This window comes from Tamandua tetradactyla, chromosome 1, assembly GCF_023851605.1.
Source record: "Tamandua tetradactyla isolate mTamTet1 chromosome 1, mTamTet1.pri, whole genome shotgun sequence".
NCBI classification, from domain to species: domain Eukaryota; kingdom Metazoa; phylum Chordata; class Mammalia; order Pilosa; family Myrmecophagidae; genus Tamandua; species Tamandua tetradactyla.
The window spans coordinates 195,669,978-195,696,112 of NC_135327.1; the positions used below are offsets into that span (position 1 = coordinate 195,669,978).

The 26,135-nt window shown below is 35.6% G+C and overlaps 1 protein-coding gene across 13 annotated transcripts in view; it reads right to left on the reverse strand.

Moving 5' to 3' along the window:
- Positions 1-539: 539 nt before the first annotated feature.
- PRKAG2 (protein kinase AMP-activated non-catalytic subunit gamma 2) overlaps positions 540-26,135 on the reverse strand; it is a 614,065-nt gene continuing 588,469 nt past the window's right edge. For all 13 annotated transcript variants that reach the window (XM_077150199.1, XM_077150232.1, XM_077150194.1 and 10 more), the window contains 8 exons: positions 23,551-23,596; positions 21,808-21,862; positions 20,578-20,704; positions 17,538-17,703; positions 17,183-17,220; positions 15,797-15,943; positions 13,539-13,632; positions 540-1,929 (listed from right to left, as the gene is read on the reverse strand). In XM_077150199.1, coding sequence (XP_077006314.1) covers positions 1,898-1,929; positions 13,539-13,632; positions 15,797-15,943; positions 17,183-17,220; positions 17,538-17,703; positions 20,578-20,704; positions 21,808-21,862; positions 23,551-23,596 — 705 coding nt within the window. In that variant the 3' untranslated portion in view covers positions 540-1,897. The remainder of the gene's footprint in view (positions 1,930-13,538; positions 13,633-15,796; positions 15,944-17,182; positions 17,221-17,537; positions 17,704-20,577; positions 20,705-21,807; positions 21,863-23,550; positions 23,597-26,135) is intronic.

A 26,135-nucleotide genomic window follows, 5' to 3' on the forward strand; every position in this document is an offset into this window, starting at 1 on the left:
CATCTGATGTTCGCAACAATTCCCTGAAGTACTATCAGCTCTACTTGAAGGTGTGGGGGCTGTAGAGATCTCTGCTGAAGGCAGTGGGGGCTGCACTGGGCCTTGACTCCCCTCTCCCATGGGTAAATGGAGCAGGGGCTGCGGTCATAAGCCTACAGAGAATGCGAGTTTTCCTGTGATGAGCCTGCTCTGAACCCCTGAAACTTCATCCAGTGGGGCTTCCTAAAGTGGATATTTATTTCTAGAATTGTTAAGATTTATTCCTTTCAAATCTTTACTGCACACTATGTCAACTTTGTGGTTTGTATACACATTTGTGTGGGGGTGCAATTAAACAAAGAATGGATTAACAGTAGAGTCTTCTGAGTTTTGAATCTGGGTTGTTTGAGCAGTTTTGGGACTGTTCTCCTTTTCTCCAAATATTACTATCAGCCTAAGTTACAAACACAATTGTTTCTTTGGGGAAAACATATACGAATGTTCTGTTTCAGATTTGGTTTTCTAGGAAATGAAAAAACTGACACCTTAGCACAAGAAAATCTGTGTGGCAATTTTTAATGAAATGAGTTCATAGTTCATATTTAATAATGGAGAGATACAGAGTTTCAGAATCAAATCATGAAGTTTTTTTCTGATGATAGAATAAAAGGATATGAGAATTCATGTTCTGTTTTCAGGGGGAAATATCTAAGTGGAAAACAGCATGAATTTTATTTAATACGTGCTGAAATGTGAAATTTTTAAGAACTTCTTTAACAAAATGGTATGTAGTAGGATTTATTTTAATTTCTTTGATCTGCCAAAAGAAAAAAACCCAACAAAAAAACAAACCATACTTATATATATATACAGTGTCAACATTTTCAGAGCACTTACATTAGGAAACTTTTTTTGTTTCTCTTCAACTGTATGACAATACTGTATATGCCACAATAAAATTTACAAAAACAATCGCATCAGCAGTCATACAAACATCATGATTTTACATTTCAATACACAAGAAAAAATAGACATCTTTCTGGCACTTCATTTCCTCGACAACTTTTGCCTATTTACAGTACAGTACAGAATAGGTTTCCACGCATGCTTTTAGAAACTTTAACGTTTAAAATCTAACAGTGGCTATTTTAGAAGTTATATCCTTTCCAGATCCAAACTTAAAAAATGAGAAATTTGCCATTTTAAAATAACAATCAATATTTTATTAATGGATGTAGTAAAATTTACCCACCAAAAGATGTGTAAAAAATTGCCATGAAAGTAAAAATAAATAAAGCTGTTTTAAAAGCAGTCTCATTTTACATTGTAGTTCAAAACAAAACATTTGAACATAAAACTGCAAATAAAGTTTTAAAGTAATTATATTCAAATTACAACTTTTTTGACAAATCTAATGAAAAGAAACTGATTTGGTAAAAGGTTCAAAGACTTTCACATTCAAATACAATGTCACTTCACACAAATACGCTCTTCAGCAGGGATGGGCAATAGTGATGACATATTGCTGTATTCTGACATAAGGCACTATGATATGAATATGCCATACACTTACCTTATGTCATATTACCAGTTACATACCAGTGAATTCTTTGAAATGAAAAATAATAAAAATTTCAGGATACAGTGCACTTTAATGACTTATAGCATTTGAAATCTTTCAGGAAAGGTCTGAAAACAGACTTAATGCAAGCCTGACTGAAATTCAAGCACATAAAATCGCCTTTCTTTTTTATATTTAGTTTTAACATCACTGGAAAAAAAAAACCCCCATCACCATACCCTGATATACATTCTTAACCATTTTACTCTCCTCTATGGTGGTCAGTGTTCATGAGGCAAAACGTGACCCAGAAACTGTTTTCAAGTTTTCCTGCAAAGGCTTCCACATTCACAGCGGTCATTCAGCTTCAGTTTCCTTTTGTTTGGCACCTGTCAGTAGATGAAAAATAATTTCAAAGCAATGTCAAAACATTTTGAAGATGTGTGTATCTTCAAATAGTATTCCCCCCCACTTACAATTATAGCTTGCTTTGAATTTGTATTATGTATTGTAATTCCAAATATATTAAGATTTAATTTGGGGAAAAAAGGTTTCTGTTGCAAAACATTTAAAAAAGGAAATCGTGTACAGATGTTTTGGCAAAGGTGCAAAGCATTTTGATTGTACATACTTACAAAAATCTAAAATAAAAGGCATGATAGCATGCTTAAGGATGATAGGTTGGTAGAGAGTTCTATTTTTCTTATCATAGCAGCTTTTCTCCTATTTTCTCACCAGACACAAGAAGACAACAGATCTTTATAAAGAGATTAGCTATCTATAAGAATGAGGAGCTAAAAAATTAGAGTTTCTACCATCAGACTGCTTATTAATTGGATGTGTGTGTAGATACTTAGGTTCATTTGTGGAAAACTTTGAAATGTTATCATGCTGAATCAGTCTCCTTAGTGGGGAATTGTGATCATTATCCAATGAAAAGAAGAACCACTAGTACTTTTTATTTGCATAATAGCAGATACTTCTTAGAAGTGCCTATGAATAATTATTATATAACCATCTGCCCAGCAATGCTTGTCCTGGATGTAATGTCTTTTAGCATACAAAGAGCTTTTACTCATTTAATTCTTGTAATATGTTAGGAGGGAGATAGGGCTCGTGTTAGCCTGCTTATTCTATAGTTTGAAGAAACTGAGGCTAAATAAGGTGAAGTAACGGCTAAATTTAGACAGCTCTTAGGTGGAATAACTGGGAGTAGGACTAAGAATTTTGAGCTCTGTTTGATGCTTCTATGTTCTATCTCTCATGAATGCATAAGCATACTGCTGTTGATTTTATATAAGCAGTCCCAAGTTCCAAATGGGTTCTGTTTCAAATATTCACTTGTAATCCAGTTATTAGGAACATGGATAATTTTTCTAAATATTGTTACATATAGTATATTACAAGGAATTCTGAGTTAACTACCCCATCTATCCATATGTCTTGACTACAACAGCAATGTATATTTCACATTCCAACTATGGAAATTATGCTCAAAATTATGTTTATAGAATTTATCCGCTGCTCAATATAGCTTTGTTTCTTTCAATCTTGTATAGTATAGGCATACCTCAGAGATACTGTGAGTTTGATTCCAGACTACCATAATACAGCAAAAATTACAATAGGGCAAGTCACATATTTTTTTGGTTTTCCAGTGCACATAAAACATGTTTATACTATGCTGTAGTCTATTAAGTGTGCAACTCCATGTCTAAAAAAAAACCAAGGTACATACTTTATTAAAAAATACTTTATTGCTTAAAAAATGCTAACCATCACCTAAGTGTTCAGGGAGTCATAATCTTTTTTTGCTGGCAGAGGGTCTTGCCTTAAATTGATGGCTGCTGACTGATCAGGGTGGTGATTACTGAATCACCAATCATTGGGGTGAATGTAGCAATTTCTCAAAATAATACAACAATGAAGTTTGCCACAATAATTGACTCTTCCTTTCACAAAAGTTTCTCAATTGTATGTGACGCTGTTGGATAGCATTTTATCCACAGTTGAACTTATTTTATTATTTTTTTGCATGGGCAGGCACCGGGAATCGAACCCAGGTTTCTAGCTTGGCAGGTGAGAATTCTGCCACTGAGCCACCATTGCACTGCCCCCACAGCTGAACTTTTAAAATTAGAGTCAATCCTCTCAAACACTGCTACTGCTTTATCAGTAAGTTAATGTAATATTGTAAATCCTTCATTGTCATTTCAACAATGTACACAGCAACTTCACCAGGAGAAGATTCCATCTCAAGAAACCATTCTCCTTGCTCATCCATAAGAAGCCACTCTTAATCCATTTGAGTTTTATCATGAGATTGCAGCAATTCAATCAAATCTTCAGGCTCCACTTCTAATTCAAATTCTTTTGCTTTTTTTAATGCATCCTCCACTGAAGAGAACCCCTCAAAGTTATCCATGAGGGATAGAATCACCTTCTTCCAAACTCCTGTCAACACTGATATTTTGACCTCCTCCCATGAATCACAAATGTTCTTCATGGCATCTAGAATGGTGACTCCTTTCTAGAAGGTTTCAACTGACTTTGCCCAGACCCATTGGCGGCATCACTATCTATGGGAGCTATAGTCTTACAAAATGTATTTTTTAAATCATAAGACTTGAAAGTCAAAATGACTCCTTGATCCAAGGGCTGCAGAATGGATGTTGTGTTAGCAGGCAGGAAAACAACCTTATTTTCATTTTACATCTCCATCAGAGCTTTTGGGTGACCGAGTGCATCAACACTGAATTGTCATATTTTGAAAGAAATCTTTAATTCTGAGCAGTGGGTCTCAACAGTGGGCTTAAAATAGGAAGCCATGCTGTAAACAGAAGTATTGTCAGGTAGGCTTTATTGTTCCATTTATAGAGCACAGGCTGAGTATATTTAGCATGATTCTTAAGAGCCCTAGGGGTGAGTACTGGCTTCAATTTGAATTCACCAACTGCATTAGCCCCTAACAAGAGAGTCAGCCTGTTGTTTGAAGCTTAGAAGCCAGACACTAACCTCTCCTCTCTAGCTACGGAAGTCCTAGATGGAATACGCTTCCAAAAGAAGGCTGTTCTGTACACACCAAAAATCTGCTGTTCAATGTAACCACCATCATGAATTCCCATAGCTAGATCCTCTCTACTAACTTCAAGCTTTTCTTCTGCAGCTTCCTCATTGCTCTCAGTCTTCAAAGAACTGAAGAGCGTTAGGGTCTTGCTCCTGGAATAGGCTTTGGCTTAAGGGACTGTTGTGGCTGGTCTGATCTTCTATCCAGAAGACTAAAACTATCTCCTTAGCAGTGAGAAGGCTGTTTCATGTTCTTCTCTTTCTTGTGTTCACTGGAGTAGCACTTTTTTTTTTAATTGATTAGTCATTATTTTATTTATTTATTTAGGCAGGTGCAGGCTCCGGGAATTGAACCAGGGTCTCCCAAATGTCAGACGAGAATTCTACCACTGAGCTACCCTTGTACCACCCTTCATTATTTTATTTTTATATTTGATAGTAATGGCATTTCTATTATGCTTAATTACTAATTTTTAAAATTCATTTTTTTAAAGATATATTCATACACTATACAATCCATCCAAAGTATATAATCAATGGCTCATGGTATCACACATTTATCACCACAATTGATTTTGGAACATTTACATTACTCCATGAAGCCAAAAAAAAAAGTCACCCCCCCAGAACCCCTTAATCATTGATCCCTAGCATTGGTGTGGTATGTCTGTTACTGTTGATGAGAGAATATTAAGATAATTATTTTTAATGATAGTCCATAGTTTGCAGTAAGTGCTTTCCCCCCTATATACCACTCTATTATTAACTCCTTGTAATACTTTGTACATTAGTTCTAGTTCATGGATGAAATCTTTTATATTTGTACTGTTAATCACAGTCATTGTCCACCATAAGATTTACTGAGTTATACATTCACATGTTTTAACCTCTGGCTTTCCCTCTGTTGACATATGTGACTCTACACTTCCCCTATCAACCATATGCACACAGAATTCTCTAGTGTTAATTATATTCACAATAATGTGTTACTACCATCAACTCTATCCATTTCTACTCATTCAAATTCAATGTAGTTAAAAATTCTGCCTATCTTTAGGAACTGTTCCCCATTCTCTAGCCTCCTTCTATTTCCTGGTAGCCCACAGTCTGGATTCTATGTCCATGAATTTACATGGTATAATTAGTCCATATTAGTGAGATCATACAGTATTTGTCCTTTTGTGTCTGACTTATTTCACTCAATATAATATCTTCAAGGTTCATCCATGCTGTCACGTGCTTCAGGACTTCATCCCTTCTCACTGTCGAATGATACTTCATTATATGTATATACCATATTTTCTTTATCCATGCATCAGTTGAAGGACACTTGGTTTGTTTCCATCTTTTGGCAACTGTGAATAATATTGCTATGAACATTAGTGTGCAAATGTCTGTTCACATCCCTGCTTTCAGTTCTTCTGAGTATATACTGAGCAGGAAGATTACCAAAATATTGGGTAACTTATTAGTTTCCTGAGGAACTGCCAAACTGCCTTCCACAGGCGCTGTACCATTTTACATTCCCACCAGAAGTGAGTTAGTTTTCCTATTTCTCCATATCCTCTCCAACTCAAGTTTTATGATTAATAGCGGCCATTCGAATAGGTGTGAAATGATATTGCACTGTGCTTTTGATTTGTATTTCCCAAATTGCTAGTGAGGCTAGCATCTTTTCATTGCTTTTTAGCCATCTGTATTTCCTCTTTGGAAAAATGTCTATTCAAGTTTTTTTCCCCTTTTAAAACTGGGTTATTTGTCTTTTTATTGTTGAGTTGTAGGGTTTCTATGTATATTCTGGATATCAAACCCTTATCAGATATGTGGTTTCCAAATATTTTCTCCCATTGAGTCAGCTGCCTTTTGACCTTTTTGACAAAGTCCTTTGAAGAGCAGAAGTGTTCAATTCTGAGGCAGTCCCATTTATTGTCTTTCATGCTTGTGCTTTGGGTATAAAGTCTAGGAAACTACCACCTATCACTAGATCTTGAAGATGTTTCCCTATATTTCCTTTTAGGAGTGTTATGGTACTGGCTCTTATATTTAAATCTTTGATCCATTTTGAATTCATTTTTGTATAAGGTGTGAAATAAGGGTCCTCTTTCATTCTTTTGGATAAGGATGTCCAGTTCTCATACCATTTGTTGAGGAGATTCTTCTGACCCAGTTGGGTGGACTTAGCAGTCTTGTCAAATCAACTGACCATAGATGTGAGCGTCTATTTCTGAACTCTTAATTCTATTCCATTCATCAATATGCTTATCTTTATGCCAGTACCAGCCTGTTTTGACCATTGTGGCTTTATAATATGCTTTAAAATCAGAAAGCATGAGCCATCCCAATTCATTCTTCTTTTGCAGGATGTTTCAGGCTCTTTGAAGCTTACTGTTCCAATAACAATTGATAATTAGCTTTTCTATTTCAGCAAAGTAGGCTATTGGAATTTTTATTTTTATTTTAGTTTTTTTTTTTTAGGCTATTGGAATTTTGACTGTCATTGCATTGAAATAGCAGACCAGTGTGGGCAGAACTGACATTTTTTTTTTCTGAGAATGTCCTTTCCAGGGTGTTTTTGGAGTGGACATTCTTTTTTAAATTTTTTTATTAATCAAAAAAAAGAAAAGAAATTAACACAACATTTAGAAATCATTCCATTCTACAAATGCACTCAGTAATTCTTAGTATCATCACATAGATGTATGATCATCATTTCTTAGTACATTTGCATCGATTTAGGAAAAGAACTAGCAAAACAGCAGAAAAAGATATAGAATGTTAATATAGAGAAGAGAATTAAAATAATAATACTAATAATATATATATATATATATATATATATATAAAGGAAAAAGAAAAAAAACAAAAACAAAAGATACAAACACACAAACAAACAAACAAAAAACCATATTTCAGGTGCAGCTTCATTCAGTGTTCCAACCTAGTTACATTACACTTAGGTATTATTGTGCTGTCCATTTTTGAGTTTTTGTATCTAGTCCTGTTGCACAGTCTGTATCCCTTCAGCTCCAATTACCCATTATCTTACCCTGTTTCTAACTCCTGCTGGTCTCTGTTACCAATGATATATTCCAAGCTGATTCTCGAATGTCGGTTCACATCAGTGGGACCTTACAGTATTTGTCCTTTAGTTTTGGGCTAGACTCACTCAGCATAATGTTCTCTAGGTCCATCCATGTTATTACATGCTTCATAAGTTTAGTCTGTCTTAAAGCTGCATAATATTCCATCGTAGGTATACGCCACAGTTTGTTTAGCCACTCGTCTGTTGATGGACATTTTGGCTGTTTCCATCTCTTTGCAATTGTAGATAATGCTGCTATAAACACTGGTGTGCAAATGTTCGTCTGTGTCTTTGCCCTTAAGTCCCTTGAGTAGATACCTAGCAGTGGTATTGCTGGGTCGTAATCCATTCTGCCATTCTATGTCTTTTGATTGGGAAATTCAGTCCATTAACTTTTAGTGTTATTACTGTTTGGATAATATTTTCCTCTACCATTTTGGCTTTTGTATTATATATATCATATCTGATTTTCCTTTTTTCTATACTTTACTCCATACCTCTCTCTTCTGTCTTTTCATATCTGACTCTAGTGCTCCCTTTAGTATTTCTTGCAGAGCTGGTCTCTTGGTCACAAATTCTCTCAGTGACTTTTTGTCTATAAAAGTTTTAATTTCTCCTTCATTTTTGAAGGACAATTTTGCTGGATATAGGAGTCTTGGTTGGCAGTTTTTCTCTTTTAGTAATTTAAATATATCATCCCACTGTCTTCTAGCTTCCATGGTTTCTGCTGAGAAATCTACACATAGTCTTATTGGGTTTCCCTTGTATGTGACAGATTGTTTTTCTCTTGCTGCTTTCAAGCAAGCTGTTTTCTCTTGCTCTTTCTCTTTGACCTCTGACATTCTAACTAGTAAGTGTCTTGGAGAACGCCTATTGGGTCTATTCTCTTTGGGGTGCACTGCACTTCTTGGATCTGCAAATTTAGGTCTTTCATAAGAGTTGGGAAATTTTCAGTGATAATTTCTTCCATTAGTTTTTCTCCTCCTTTTCCCTTCTCTTCTCCTTCTGGGACACCCACAATACGTATATTTGTGCGCTTCATATTGTCATTCAGTTCCCTGATCCCCTGCTCAAGTTTTTCCATTCTTTTCCCTATAGTTTCTGTTTCTTTTTGGAATTCAGATGTTCCATCCTCCAGTTCACTAATTGTAGCTTCTGTCTCTTTAGATCTACCATTGTAGGTATCCATTGTTTTTTCCATTTTTTCTTCTTTGTCCTTCACTCCCATAAGTTCTGTGATTTGTTTTTTCAGATTTTCTATTTCTTCTTTTTGTTCAGCCCATGTCTTCTTCATGTCCTCCCTCAATTTATTGATTTGGTTTTTGAAGAGTTTTTCCATTTCTGTTCGTATATTCAGCATTAGTTGTCTCAGCTCCTGTATCTCATTTGAACTATTGGTTTGTTCCTTTGACTGGGCCATATCTTCAATTTTCCGAGCGTCATCCATTATTTTCTGCTGGTGTCTGGGCATTTGATCAGATTTCCCTGGGTGTGGGACCCAGCTGGTTGAAAGCTTTTTCTGTGAAATCTCTGGGCTCTGTTTTTCTTTTCCTGCCCAGTAGGTGGCGCTTGTCTGTCTGCACGGCAGTTGGCCCGGGAAACCGCGCATGGAGGCGGGGGTCACTGGCCGCGGCTTGGGGGAGTGCCGGTCCTAATTGCCCAGCTGGCCCGAAACGCCAAGCGTGACGAGAGGGCCCCGCTATCCAACGTTCCCAGTCAGACCGGGGAGCCACGTGCGTGGAGGGGACCCCAGTCGCCAGCCGCCCCGGCCGGGAAAACACGCGCCCCTCGGGTATCTCACCGCAGCGGATTCTCCCTGCCCGTTCAGCTGTTCCCGAATGGGGTACGCTGTCTTTTGGTCTCTGTCGTGACTCTGGGAGCTGTTTCGTATTGTTTCTGTTTCTTTAGTTGCTTTTCTGGAGGAGGAACTAAGACCCGCGCGTCTTACTAAGCCGCCATCTTCTCCGGAAGTCTCCAGAACTGACATCTTAATGGTATTTAGCCTTCCAATCCATGAACATTGAATATCTTTCCATTTATTTAGGTTTTTGATTTCTGTTAGCAATGTTTTATTGTTTTCTGTGTACAGGTTCTTTAAATCTTTGGTTAAATTTTTTCATAGATATTTGATTCTTTTAGTTGCTGTTGTAAATGGAATTTTTTTCTTGATTTCCTCCTCAGATTGTTCATTACTAGTATATAGAAATACTACTGATTTTTGCATGCTGATCTTGTATCTTGTCAGTTTGTTGAACTCATTTATTAGCTCTAGTAGCTGTGTTCTGGATTTTTCAGGACTTTGTAAAGATAGGTCATGTCATCTGCAAATAGTGACAGATTTACATCTTCTTTTCCAATGTGGATGGCTTTTATTCCTTTTCTTGTCTAAGTATTCTAGCTAGAACTTCTATTACAATACCGAATAACAGTGGTCACTGTGGGCATCCTTGTCTTGTTCCAGATCTTAGAGGAAAGGTTTTCAGTCTCTTATCATTGGATCAGATGCTAGCTGTAGGTTTTTCATATATGCCCTTTATTGTGTTGAATAATTTTTCCTTCTATTTCTATCTTTCCAAGTGTTTTTATCAAGAAAGGAGTTTGGATTTTGTCAAATATCTTTCTGTATCAATCAAGATGATCATGTGGTTCTTCCTTTTTGATTTGTTAATTTGGTGGATAACATTAATTGATTTTCTTGTGCTGAACCACCCTTGCATAACAGGGTAAAACCCTCTTGGGCATGGTGTATAATTCTTTTAATGTGCTGTTGGATTTGATCTGCAAGTATTTTATTGTGGAGTTTTGCATCTATATTCATTAGAGAGACCGGTTTGTAGTTTTCTTTTCTTGTAGTGTCTTTATCAGGTTATGGTATTAAGGTGATGTTGGCTTCATAGAATGTTAGGTAGTATTCCTTTCTCTTCAATTTTTTGGAAGAGATTGAGCAGGATTGGTATTAATTATTCTGGGAATGCTTGGTAAAATCTACCTATGAAGTCATTCTGACCTCGGCTTTTCTTTGTTGGGAGGTGCGATGACTGATTCAATCCCTTTACTTTGATTGGTTTGTTGAAGTCTACTTTTTGAGTCCATGTAGGTTGTTCATGTGTTTCTAGGAAGCTGTCCATTTCATTTAAATTGTCTAGTTTTTGGCATACAATTGTTCGTGTCCCTGGCCTTTATTATTCCTTTGGGGTCCATGGTAATGACCCCCCCATCCCCCAATTTCTGATTTTATTTATTTGCCACTTCTTTTTGTTCTTGTCAGTCTAGCTAAGGGTTTGCTAACTTGACTAATATAAAACCAACTTTTGGTTTTATTGATTCGATTGTTTTTTGCTTCTGTTTCATTTATTTCTGCTCTAATCTTTCTTTCTTTCCTTCTGCTTGCTTTGGGATTAGTTTGTTGTTCTTTCTCTAGTTTATCCAGTTGTTCAGTTAGCCCTTGATTATAACTCATTCCTCCTTTTTAATGTAGGTGTTTAGGGCTATAAATTTCCCTCTCAGCATTGCCTTCACTGCATCCCATAATTTTTTTTTTTTACATATACAATACACCCCATAATTTTTGATACATTGTGTTCTCGTTTCATTCATCTTGATATATTTACTGATTTCTTTTGCAATTTCTTCTTTGACCAACTGATTAAGAGCATGCTGTTTAACCTCCATATATTTGTGCATTTTTCAGTTCTCTGGATGTTGGTGATTTCCATCCTTATTCCATTATAATCAGAGAAAGTGCTTTGTAGAATTTCCATCTTTTTAAATTGAAGATCTGTTTTGTGCCACAGCATGTGCTCTATCTATCCTGAATAATGATCCATGACCACTTGAGAAGAATATACATCCTACATTCTGGGGTGCAATGTTCTGTATATGTCTGTTAGGTTTAGTTCATTTATTGTATTACGTAGGTTCTGTTTCCTAATTGATCCTCTATCTAGATGTTCTACCTATTGAAAAGAGTGATGTGTTGAAGTCTCCCCCTATCATTACTGAGATATCTATTACTCTCTTCAGTTCTGCCAGTATTTGCCTCATGTACTTTGGGGCACCTTGACTAGGCACATAGATATTTATAATTGTAATTTCTTCTTGGTGTATTGCCATTTTTATTAATATGTGGTGTCCTACTTTGTCTCTTATAAAATTTTTGCATTTAAAGTCAATTTTGTCTTGTATTAGTATAGCTACCCCAGGTTTTTTTTTTGTTTTGTTACTGCTTGTATGGAGTATCTTTTTCCATCCTTTCCCTTTCAACATTTTGTATCTTTGGGTCTAAGATGAGCCTTTTGTAAACGGCATATAGATAGACCACACTTTTTCATCCATTCTGCCAATCTGTGTCTTTTGTTGGGGAGCTTAATCTATTAACATAATGTTATTACTGTAAAAGCCGTGTTCACCCATTTTATCATTTTATAGGTACCTTTACTGATAATCTTCATTTCTCTAGCCTTCTTCAGGCTTCTCTCTTCTTCTTCTTTTTTTTTTCCCCCTAGCCAGCTAATTCCTTTAGTATTTCTTGCAGGGCAGGTTTCTTGTTAACAAAGTATCTCAGCTTTTGTGTATTTGTTAATATTTTAAAGGACAGTTTTGCTGTATAAAGAATTCTTGGTGGGTAAGTTTTCTCTTTTCCTATCTTAATATATCCCACCACTGACTCCTTGCCTCTATGGTGTCTGAAGAGAAGTTGGCATTTAACCTTAAGTGCCCTCCCTTGTACCTGGTGAAAGTTTTAGTCCTTGATAACAGGGGTAAAACCCTCTTAGTCATGGTGTATAATTCTTTTAACGTACTTAGCATTTGACAATCTGACTGGTATGTTTCTTGGAATAGGGCTATTCTATTTGGAGTATATTGGGTTTCTTTGATTTGCATATTTATGTCTTTTAAGGGTTGGGAAATTTTCAGCTATTATTTTCTTAAATGTTCTTCCTGGCCCTTTTCCCTTCTCTTCTCCTTTTAGGACACATATGATGCATATATTTGTGTTTAATGTCATTAATTATTTCCCTGAGACTCAGTTCAAATTTTTCCTTTTTTTCCCCATTTGTTCTCTTGTTTGAGCTCAGCTGCTCTATCTTCTAGTTTGCTGATCCTTTCTTCTGCCTCTCCAAATCTGCCACTGTGTGTCTACAGTATATTTTTAATTTCATTTATAGTATTTCAATTTCATAAGATCTATTTTCCTATGGACTTTCAAATTCTTTATGCTCTACTAGTCTCTTCTTAACATCCTTTGTTTCTTCAGGTATCTCATTGAAATTATTCAGATTTGTTTTAACATATTTGATTAGTTGTTCCAAATTCTGTATCTCCTCTGATTATTTTATCATTTGGCTTGACCATATCTTCTTTGTTTCTTAGAGTGCCTTGTAATTTTTGGCTGGTATCTGGGCATCCAGTTATCTTAAGATTATTTTTAAAGTTTCCCTCTTTTGTCTAAGAGTTTTGTTGCTGATTGTGTTCATGTCAATGGTCTTTGGCACTTGGCTTGTATTTCCCCAGCCAAATCAGGGATTTCTAATGGAAAAAGTTATGATGAAAAATGGAAAAGGTTATTGATGAAAATGGCAAAGAATCCTAGGTCATTTAGACATTGCTGGGTTTTAACATAATGTTCTTAAGTCAATACTTTCTATACTCTTTTTCCTCACAAGTAAGTGGAAAATTTTAAAACCATAAAGGAAAGAATGAGAACTGGTTTACAAAGATGCTCAAAAAGCCTCGATTTGTAAGTGGAAGGTATAGGAAAGAAAGAACTATTTATTTGCTGCACCTAACTGTTCTATCACCTACTATTCCTATAAACTTATGGTAAAGGTTGGAAATCAACATTTATACCTGCTGGTGTGAGTATCAGGGCTTGTAGAATATCTGACAGGGAAATAATACCCACGATACTATCTACTTCATTTACTACCACCAGCCGATGAACCTGCAAATGAGAAAAGAGGCCACGTGAAAGTTTAAATTAAAACACAGATTAAAAAAGATACTAGAGAAAGGGAAAAAATTAGCCAGTAACGTACTATTCAATGAATATATTCCGCAAATGTGAAGAAAACAATAGCGTTCAGAATGATATAAATGGGTTAAAATGTAATGCTGATCTGCTTGAACTGCTAAGAAAAATTAACCAGAAATGTCCTGCTGGGTTTTCAAATTTTAAGATATGAAGGCTGGAACTCAAACCAGCAAGTATAACATAAACTATGTTATACATAGCTTAAACATAAATTTTTCTTGTTTTTAAAGTTGGATCTTGATTTCTAATAACTGTAAGATGCCTGTATACATGGGAAATGGCTATTAACACTGCAAATAAGTTACTTCTCTTAGATTTTTTTTTTGGTCTTTTCTCTAATGAAATTTACATACTAAGAATGATATTTAATTTTTCTACCCAAAAGAGTTGCAAAAAACAAATGGATAAGGTTCCAAGCTGTTACAACAAAATATCCTACTTAAAAGGGAAAGAGGGAGAAAGCATCACCTCTAGCCTGAGTTCAAAGCTTTGGAACTTTAGGACTGAGGTGGCCACGGGGCAGTCAGACCACCCCAGAGAGCGTCTTCTCTGACTTGAGCAGTCAGACCCACCAGACACAAAGTGGGGAACACAGGAAAGAGATCAAAAGAAAGAGGGACATTTTGATTTTATATTTCTTCTTTCTCTAATGATATCTTGTTGGTGATGTTTTTGACATCACAGCTTTCTTTAGGTTAAAAAACTTTATCACTTGGTCATCTTTCTCATGTTAGTCAACAGTAATTTCCTCTAAAATTATCTAAAAAGCCTTTAGCTGAGAGTCTTCATTAATCCTGTAATATAACACAACACAATTATTCATTAACTAGAGGTTAAAATGATGGTTTGCATTTAGGGTCAGAGACAAATTTTATTGTTCAAATTCAATAATGATGAAAACTATCTTTCGAACCACTGAAGGTTAAGGGCAAACCATATTGTACTGTATTCATACCATATTCAGTAATTCTATCAGACAAAAATGACTACCCAAAATATTTTCTTTTCATCTGTTGTTGAGTCTAAATTAGTACTGTTTTTTTGAGTTATATAAATAAAATGGAATCATTTCGGGCACTATATACATCTCTTAACAAACTACCTTAATGCTAAAAAACTTGTGTTTGTTCCCCAGCATGTAGTCATTAGGTAAAAAAAAATGTTAATGAAGATGGCTAACTTTAGAGAACTGTTTAATTACTTCTTTATTTTCTTCAATTACCTGTTTCGTATTACAATTAAATTTTTATTGCGCACTAGATGAACTTAGAGGAAAGCCAATTATTTCTTTATTAAAAATATTTTATTCATGCAATACTTTTTTAAAAGTCTTGTTTTTAACCTCTGCATAACTCATGTTCAAATGAGAAAACACAAAAAAGCACTACCACCCTGCTATGTCAACTGTCACTCTCTCATCCAGGAACAGCCATTGTTAATATTTTAGTACTATTCTAGTTAATGAAGTATCTAGTCTTTCTAGCCTTTTCTCTACTAATACATGTATTTTAACAAAAAGAATTATACTGTATAAGAGTTACAGGCTTTTTCTCTCTGCAATATATTCTGTTTTCCCATATCAACAACTATATTCTTCTATAACATGAGCCCATCATGTGGATGCCCTGACCTTAAAAGTAGGGAGGCCTTGCCCATTTCTGCTTATGATCTTCAAATGGCATATAATTCTGAGGACATTAATACAAAGTTAAGCATATTCCCAAGCCATTTTAAAAATACTTTGTAAAACAAGTAATGATTCCAGATGTTAAATTCAAGTAAAAAAGGAAAGGTCTCATACATAGATTCTAATGAAACACATTAAAAGCCGTGGAAATTGAAGCTGGGGAGTTAATTTAGATGATGACAGACTTAGGGTAGAATTCTTGAGCAAACAGTAATAAAATGAGGGGCAGATGAACTCCTAATGATGGTTCTTGAAAGGGACAGCTGTGTTTTTTATGCAACCAACTACTTCACATGCAACTTTCAGAAACCAGGTAAGGTCTCCTCATTGGGGCAGGGGTGGGGGGCTGGGGAAAGGGAAGGAAGGAATCTAATAAAGCCAACTCACCTCAGCTCTTACTATTCTATCCACGATGGTCTCCAGTATTTCCAACTTATTGCACTTCACAACACCTTCAAAATACTGTGAACGGTGCTGAAGGGCTTGGGTTACTGTGATATCTAGGTTATTGTATGTTTTCTCAGCAGCAAGATTCTATAATAAAGTAAAAGAATATATTATATCCTTTCATTTCAATTCACATTAATGACCAAAATTAGTAAGTTTAAGGCAACTTAGTTTAAAAAAATGCTATCTTAATTCAATACCAGTATGCATTTATAAGTGCTCTTTTTTAGCTTGTAACATGCCAATAATACTGTTATTTCATAACCTTATCAATAAAGAGTTTATATTATATGGGATACCTTAGTTGTGAAACATAGTTCAATTGTGGTTGCATTTTCTACCAAAATATTTTTTTCTCATTCTTACCCTCTTTTAAATCCTGAATAAACAAACCCTTTGGACGGTGGACCTCATTTGCAAAGGGTGAGAAGCACCACAGGGTTAGGAAACCTGCATCTGTGGACTCTCTCCCTCAGAAAGAGTAACCCCCATGAGCAAGGTTTTTGCTGGGAAGGCTTTGGGGGACAATCAGCACCAGCAATCCTGCAGGAAGGACAGGTGTGACAATGTCCACATCTAAACTGCTTCTCAGGGTTCAGATTTTAGAGCATTCCCCACGTAACCAAAATTCCAATAAACCTATTTCGGTATCTATTATATAAAACAGAATAGGATGAACCAAAGGGTCTGAGGCAGTGTTGAAAAGAACATTTAATGCTGGGGTCAATGTTGTGGCAAAAAATGCTATGGGCATCCGGGACTGGTACAATATCAATTTCCTGTCTCAGAAGCTGTACACAACTCTAAGGAAGTACATTTAAAATGATGGGGGAAAAAAATCACGAAAATGGGAAAATGTCATACCAACCTTAAACCTAGTAGATTTAAAGCAAACATTCAATTACAGGATTTTATATAACTCTATTTAATAACTTTGCTGTCTTTGTTAAAGCAGAGTTTCCCAGTCTGTGAGCAATGGGCTGCTAGGACAAGGGATCATGGATCCATATGTGCTCTAAGCACACTGTTTTAGGCTCCATGAATAAAACCTCCCTCACAAATTTACACACATGCTGCAGACATGGGATGAGATTCTATCAGAACTATAAAATGCTCCAAGTCTATCATTATAAAAGTTATAAGGCTAAACTGCTGAATATTAAAAGTACAATTTCTATGAAGGGTCCCTGGAATTCTCTGAGGATATCCTCAGATTTAAAAATGTTAGGAAATTGATTAGAGAAAGAGAAAAACCAAGAACAGATTAATGAATATATTTCAAAATGCATTCTGGGTGACAGGTTTAACAAAATTAAAAATACTTACAATTACATCAAATTTGGAATAAATATCGACAACTTTTCCTAAAAATGAAAATATATGTTAGAAAAATCTTAGAAACTAAAGATATTAAAATCAGTCTTCACAAGACAATTACTAGGAATTAAACATAAAGAAATAAGCATACCTGATTTTGAATGGACATGAAATCATCTTTTTGGAATATAAGAAAAAAGCCAGGTATTTAGTATCCTGAGTGCTCTTTGGTACTAAATTTATTCACCAAATCTAAATTTCCATTTTCCCCACTTATCTGATATGCTAGGTCATTTAAAAATAATTTTACTCTAATGAGATAAACAGTTGTTTCTTTTTAACTGTAATGGCCAAACACACAAACCTGACTCATCCACAACAGGCAAAGCTGATATTCGTCTTTCTACAAATATATTCAAGGCTTTAATGATAGGAGTGTCTGGATGTATAAAGGCAATGTTGTGGTATGTTCCTATTCCAAGCTCATCCAGGTTCTGCTTCATGAAGGCAGGCTTTGGCATATCAGACATCTAAATAGGAAAATAAATGCAGATGTTCTAGAACCAAAATATACTTTTTAATGTCCAAATGTCAAGATTTGCATGAAAACTATGGACAAGCAAATTAAAGTTAGTTTTTTTCTAACAATCTATCTGGATGTCTGAATTAATATGAAAAAGTTACATATAAAAATTGTTTATCTTTTGTTCAAACCAATTATCTATAGCTATTTAACAAAATATTGCAAAGCACTTTTTTTTTTAACATTTTTTTCTTCTTCTCTTCACTAAAAAAGGAAATAGAAGAAGAGAACAGGTCTAGCTGGGAAATTAGGACCTGTAAGCCACCGAGAATCCTTTATTCCTAATTATGCATGCTAACTTCCTAGTCCCGCATTACTTAACATTTACTAACAACCCACACATTTCTAAACCCACTACTCAAAGCTTTGGGTGGTGGCTATTCTGAGCTGCTCAGTTAGTCCTTATCCCACCCCACCTCTACCTCCTGATTCTCCTTTGGAGGACTCCAACTTTCGTCTACCAGAAACAAAGATGAAGCCAGCTGAACAGAATTAAAAGAGCCTTTAAAAATTAACTTCTTTTCATGAGCTGCTTTAAAGGAGGAGGGAGAAGTCAAAAGAAAAAAGTCTAGGATCATGTTTGACTATAACAAAATAAGGTCTATGGTTTCAAAAATCCACCTTTTGTAAAGGGTACAGTTGATTCCATCCTCCTGGTGTACCTTATAATTATCAGGAAAAGATGAACAATTAGAAGAAACAAAATGTTCAAGTCAAAGAGTTCATCAATATTCAAAGCATGAGAATCCTAGAAATTTAGAGAAAAAAAAAAGTCCTATTAGGCCATCTAGTTCATCCCAATATAGGACAATTCCCTGTTCTATGCTATATGCTTAGGGTACTATTGAAATGTCTGGAGAGAGAAAGCTACCCTTTTCCTCAGAAAATGATCTAATATTTCAGTAAAAATCAGGTTTTGAAATTTCTTTAAAATTCTATATTTTAACCTGAAAACCAAAATTTCTAGCTGAATATTCTAGTAGGAGGATTCTAACTACCATATTGGCCCAAATATATAAGGCAGTAAGTAGTGGGCGGCAACAACTTCCCCAACTCATTGTAGAAGAGAAAATCTAAAGTAGTCGCACAGGGACGACACCTCAAACTTTTACTTGTTTTTTTTTTTTTTACAGTAGTACAGTAGTAGAAATGGTACCAGCCTTGGAGTTGGATAGATCTCTTGGGTGTGACATCTACCGCTTAGTATCTGGGTGGCTTTGGGCATGTTTCTTGACCCTTCTGGGGCCAGGTGCCTCATGAGATAAAAATGCCTACCCCACAGGGCTGCAAATGCACAGTGCTTGTTCAGAGGCCACTTATCAACCCTGTGACCTTGGCAAAGTTACTTAACTTCTCTTGGTTTCATCACCTATAAAATGGGATTAATAAAAATACCTACCTGATAGGACAATAGTGAAAATTAGATGTGTCATGTAAAGTGCTTAGGACAGTGTCCACAGCATAATAAATGCTTAATGGTATTTAGCACTCATGATTAATAGAATTTAAAAAATACTATTCTTCCTGGTGCCCGCCCAAGCAAAAAAACAAAACGAAACAAAAGAAAAACCATTCTGAGGATTAAGAAGCTAAAGGTCTGGTACGTGGCGTGCCCTCAACACATGCCACTTCCCACCCTCTCTCCTGTTAAACTTTAATGCCACTGCAATCACAGCACGTGCCAGAGCAAAGGCCCGTTCACAACAGAGGAGGAAGGACACATTGGTACATTCTTAATTCTATTTCCCTATTCATTCTTTATTAAATAAATGTCATACTTTCTTGGTAAATTACTCTTCTCCTTCCTACCTTCATTTTTAGCATTTATTTAAATGTAAAAAAAGTTATATCTATGTACTTAAACTATTAAAATATCAGATTGTTTTAATTGACAGGGTTTTTCTCTCAATTACTAAACCCTCAGTGTTTCTGTAAGGCAAAAGCAACACTTTAAGGCAGCTTTCCAGGAAGAGGAGCTTGGGCTCCTTCTCATCACACAGAGTGGTGTTTTATTTTCTTGTTTAAAGCCGTGGAGAGGGAAACAGGAAAGCTAATTTGAAGTAGATTTTTGTCTGTTAAATTCTTTTAAAAAATGACTATTCATACAATCTCTTTTGAACCTTCTAAAGGTTCAAAAACGGAGGCTTTCTAATGGTTCTATATGACAGTTACTTAAAATCTCAAAGTCAGTGCATGTAATTAAAAGGAAAAAACGAAACCTTCCTTGTGAACTCCGTTTACTCTGAGTCTCTTTCAATATAGCCAACCAAAGAGGGTCTAAGTTCTGGATGACTGTGAACCCACCTCCGTTCAGAGCAGTTGAAAAACTTACAGATAATACAGCCCTAATTTGGACCAACATGGTAATCTCTTGTCCTAATTTATTTGCTTTGGGTTTTTCTATCACTCCTGCAGTTAATCTTGGGGACTGCATATTCTGAACATATTTCCAAAACTATGATAATAATAAAACATTCTAAGGCAATTTTTGCTATAAAAACTGGCCCAATTTATCTTGTATAGCATTCCTTAATTAGACTGACTTGCAAAATGCTTCATTTCTCCTATTTTAGGTGATAAATATTCTAATTAAGAATTTCGAGCATTTTTATTATTCTGATACTTGCACTAAAGGTGAATACTTTTAATTGGAATCAACTCTGAGAATGTATAATCCAAATAGCAAGTTGAGAAACTGAAGTACAGAAATGAAGTCCTCAAAACTAACAATTTCTTCTGTTGAGGATAACAGGAGCCAAGTTACTTGGAGGAAATTTAAGTAAATGCAACTATGTCTTTAGAAACACTAAAAACTACTTACAAAAAGCTGGAGAAACTTGAGGATTCTTTTGTGGGTAAGTATATAAAGTGCATTCCCACTGATAGGGTCAATAACTGGCAATCTGTGGATTTTATTTTTGATCAACGAGTATACAGCATCGAAGAGGCTGTGGGAAAAGCCATTAAAGTTGTTAGGAGGCTTTAAAGAAAAATCAAAAAACCTTTGGACCACCCCTGCTTTAAAAGCATTTCTAGAATTTTTATATTATAGTAAGAAATGGCTGACTGACATAAATGTGCATTTTGGAAAATTTTTAAATTGGAGATCTCAGTAAATTTAAAAAATTTTTTTACCATCTATGTTAATAAATCTCAAATAGAAGTTCAATCTACAAATCTGTAGGAAAGCAGTTTTTTATTTGGAAAAAAAAAATGACAGACTCTAACTAAGTACTAAGCTGTTTAAGTTTTAGTACTAATAAACAGTACTAAGAAAAGCTAACAGACTAATATTAGCAACACAGTAAAAGGTGAAGCAGTAGGCTTCCTGGACTAATGATTCCAGTTCTGACTATGTGAAATGCCACGCCGATTAAGTTTTATAGAGTTGTACTTCTATTCTATCCTGTGTCTGTCCATGACTGCCAATAAGAAGGTTTGGTGATTATGTGCTGTTGTTAGGACAAAAATAATTAAGAATAAAGATTTTACCTTTTCTATATATTTTTCTAGAGTTTTAAAAAATGCTTTTATATACATGAGGAAATGTACTCAGAGCCATTCCAGGAGGCTTGGATCAGAAAATATAGGCTAGAAGATTACAGAGAAGGCAGTTCATTCTTTTGACCACCTCTGAACCAAGATCTGATATGATATTTAAACTCACTGTGTTTCAGAATCACTGGGGAAGCTGTTCAAATGCAGGTTCCTGGGCTCCACTCTCTAACCAATGACTTAATAAGCTGGGAGCAAAGCCCCCAAACCTGCAATTTTAACAAGGTCCGCAGATTGACTCTGTCACAGGTGACCTGAACTTATAAACAATGCTTTGTATGACCATTCTCCCAGTGTATATCCCATAAACCTGTGGGCCAACAATCACTGCTATTTCCACTGTCCCCCAATTCCCTGAATTTAGTATTCAGAATCAAGGGCAGCTGACCCCTATCTAAATCAAAAGAACCATGTTTTTGTGTTTGTTTGTCACGGTAATAAAACAGATAAATCTAAATAAATGAAAATTTTCAAAGGAGAAAAATTACAAATTTACCTTGCATCTGGAGATATATTCACTAAGGGTTTAAATGTTTCTTGTAAATAAAGCTCTGTATTTTTAGAAAGAAAATATGCAATTAATATCATATCTGCTATTTGCAACTAATACATAAAGTTCTTTTTCAATTTACAAGTAATAATTGTAAGGATTAAAAACCCAAATCAAAGAAATTTACGCAGAACAGCTGTGTTAATTATAGTTATGGCTACTTTAAACAACTTCTAAACTGTTTTCAAGATATTGCTTTTGTAGGGAAATTAAGTATTTAAAAAACAACATTACAGTAGGTGTTTATAAAAATCAGAAGAAAAATTAAGAATATCTGATGAAAGAGGAATACCAGTAGAGGTCACTAGAACGCTATCATGTTAATATTACCCTCACAAAATGACTCATTTATGAAATACTTTAAAACTAATTTTTATCAGTTAAAAGATTAAATCAGTTAATGTTCCTAAGTTTTATTTTACTGAAGTAAAGTCAAAATCAATCACATTATGGGAACCGTATTGAATTTGCTTTATAGAGGTTTCTTTATAGAAGGCATTCCAGAATATCTAGGCATTATTATTACTACCGAATACCATGTCATATCAAAATATACATAGACTTAAAACTTTGGTCTAACATTACTTCTACAGCAGAATTTGATAAGAATCTGTCTTGATGTTAATTTACACAATCACTTCATAAAAGACAATGTTAAGATATGTGTCCCTGTTGACTTAATGTGTTGTTTGACTTGATAAAGCCATAACATAACAAATACGCCACTCCAACTTCTAAATCGTGTGGACTTAAAACGGCCCATCAGTACTTGAAAGATTTTACAACTAGGCACAAAGGCTATTTATAATATCAGGCACAACATGGAAAGTGCAAAACTAAACCTTTCAATTTCAAATGCAAGTTTTTTGTTCAACTGGTCCCTCCATTTCTATCCTAGGTTTCTCCCTGAGTACCCTGCAAAGCCCCACCTCCATTTCAGCCAGACTTTTTTCTCACTGATCCCATTCCCGTATTTTTATCTATGACGGTCCTGCTGACATGCCCTTTACCTATGCCCCACCAGCCCACCATGCTAGGTCTCACTAACCAACCCCACTTTCACAATCTTGAAATCAGAATCTGAAAAACGATTCCATTTCCGAAAAAGGTATCGTGATTAGAAATGGTGAATTTCAGTGGTATAAAACAAAAGAAAGTGATCTTGAAGTTATTTTCATGTTATCGGATCCAAATAATTTGGTTAAAATTCACTAGTTCTGTTTCTCCATAATTTGTAAAAAAAAAAAAAAAAAAATCACTAAAATTTAAGTAAGAAGAGCTGCTTGTTTTTGTTACAATTAAGCATTTCCTTGGTGCATTTTGTATACAAAGGCAAATTCCTGAGGGTAATACTACTAGAATGGTTGCTCCAATGGGGGCAGAGACTTGGGCAACGGTTAGCTCACTCATCCTTGTGTTCCCAGCCCTAGCACAGGACCTTGCATGCCATAGCAGGTCTACAAATGTGTGTTAAATAATAATTATGGTACTGTGGCTTACTATAAAAACAAGAAGACAGAAATAAATAGAATGATGCTTTAATTAAAGAAATAAATAAAATGATGTCTTAATTAATGTAGTTTATTAAGCAGAGATAAAAATATCTGAGGAATTAAAACATATTTCACACAGTATGTGTTTTTACCCCTGACATTAAAAGATTTTTCAATACCCAACAATAGTGCTTACCCCTCCATGTTTCAATCTTGTGTTCTTCTAATTCATAAATCTGTACCTGTAAATAAGGAAAATTCTTGTTGACAAATGTTAACATTTGTAAATTACATAAAAAGGCAATTATTTCATAACCATGGTTGAGTTATACAATTCAGTAAATGGAAGTAATCAAAATAATAATTCTGAAATGTTGGCAACATAAATGAGAAACACATAAAATGCTCTATGTCAGGTTTTAAACAGTAGCAGACTGAAAAATCAGAGAAACTGAGTCCGAGTTTAAAATTTTATTGTCCCGAGGCGAGGTTCCCAGGTCCGGGGGTTTAGGATGCGGGCCAGGGAAGTCGCGCCCCACTAGGAGCGGTGGGATTAGATACAGGTTAGCTAGTAGGGGTGCTGATGATGCCTACGGGGCCTCCTGTGGTAGGTCAGAAGTTTCCTGTGCTTTAGGGCTGGGGGCATAGCTATGGGCCAGGCCGTGTGCAGTGGGGGTCCTTTGTTTGTCAGGGCAGGTCCTGATTGGCTGAGTTTGAACAGCTGTATGCCCAGATGTTCACGGGTTTTAGTTCGGGTGGGGGCCTTCCAGCCAGAGGCTACCGGGCCAGGTCTTACACTCTACATTTCTTTGAAGGTAGATGTTTTACAAACTTAAAACATAATAAGCCAGTATATTATATTTTCAGTAATTTAATTTGAAAATCTCTGATGCATTTAAGTTTTAAAACACAAATATGGACATACACATTACTTCTTTTTGAGGATATGAAAAGTTTTTTAGCATCTCAAAATTACAGAGGTAGATAGAGTATGATAGAGTATCAGATATATAAGGGTAAACAGCAGACCTAGAAGGTTAAATAGCATGGCCTAATGCAAAGTAACTTTAGAGTTACTCAGATTTGTCCCAAATCTCAATTCGAGCTTTACCACTCACTTCTTAGTTGCTATTCTTGGGCATATTATTTAATCTCTCAGCAACTTTCTCTCTATTATACAATCGGATACAAGGATCCTTCAAATTGAGCTTCTGTGAGGAATACATGAGATTACATGAGATAGTGTATGGCAGAAAACAGGTCCTCAGTAAAAGTTCTCTGTGCTATGCTCTTCTGCAAGCCCCATCCACCCTCAGTTTTTTTTCTTTAATTACTATGCCCTTAGCATTATTTTGGGACTTAAGGGGGCAGCTGAAAGTCTGGCCTCTTTTTCAAGCTTAAAATCCAGTTGGTTGGCAACTGTGCTGATTTGAATTCTATTGTGTACCCCAGGAAAGCCAAGTTCTTTAATCCTCATCCAATATTGCTAGGTGGGGAGCAACTTGATTGTTTCCATGGAGATGTGACCCACCCAATTGTGGGTAGTAACTTTTGATTAGATGATTTCCATGGAGAAGTGTCTCTACCCACTCAAGGTGGGATTGCTTACTGGAGCTCTTTAAGAGGGAACCATTTTAGAAAAAGCTTTAGAGCCCACGCAGCAGCCAGAGGCCTTTGGAGATGAAGAAGGAAAATGCTCCTGGGGGAGTTTCATGAAACAAAGCCTGGAAAGAAAGCTAGTAGTTGTCGCCATGTTTACCCCCCACCCCCGCCCCAGCTCCCTGTGCTTTTCCAGTTGAGAGAGAAACCTTGAGCATCATCAGCCTTCCTGAACCAAGATCTTTCCCTGGATGCCTCAGATTGGACATTTTCATAGCCTTGCCTTAAACTGGACATTTCACAGCCTTACAACTGCAAACTTGTAACTAATAAATTCCCCTTTTAAAAAGTCATTCTGTTTCAGGTATATCACATTCTGGCAACTTTCAAACTAAGACAGCAACACTGGCAATCTCATACAAAAATGCCACTGAAGAGTTAAGAAATAATATATGTTAAGGTCATGGTCTGAAAATTTTAGTATAGAGATATTCAGAGAAAGTAGAGATGAGCACAGTCAGTCAAGGACATTTTTTGAGGTAGGATTTCATCCAGGCTTTGCATGATGGGTGAGATTTAGATAAAGAAAGAAGAAAAACTTGATAAAGGCATGGAAAGGGAGATGACTACCTCACGTTCGTAAACACTGAAGTTAGACTAGTTGTAATGAAATTAGACAAATTTAATGAAGAAGATGAGTTAGGAATTTGGGAAATAATATGGCCCCATTTTGACTAAATACCCTTATGGGGGTGGGGGCTGGGTGGGTTTGAAAGAAAAAGCTAGGCTACCAGCAATGGATTTTACATAGTTCAATGACACGATACAATAAAGCTTAGAGAAGACTGTTTTACAGTAGTATATAAACTGTCTTAGCATCAGGGAAAACTAATTAGAAGTCATATAAAAACCAAGTCTCAGAATGGTAAATCAGGACTATAAGGGTGAACGAACTTGGGTATAAAGGGACAATTGGAAGGAAAAAAACCAAAAGGTTTAGAGATAAATGAGTTAAAAAACAAAATAAAACCTCCCCTAATTTTTATCTTAGGTGACTAAAAAGAATGATATTCCTGACAAAGAAGGAAATCTACTTAAGGACAGAGTGAGGTGAGAATATGATTCTACTATGATGGTTATAACACATATGTTCTACTGGTAGAAATCTCAATTAGGAGGTTT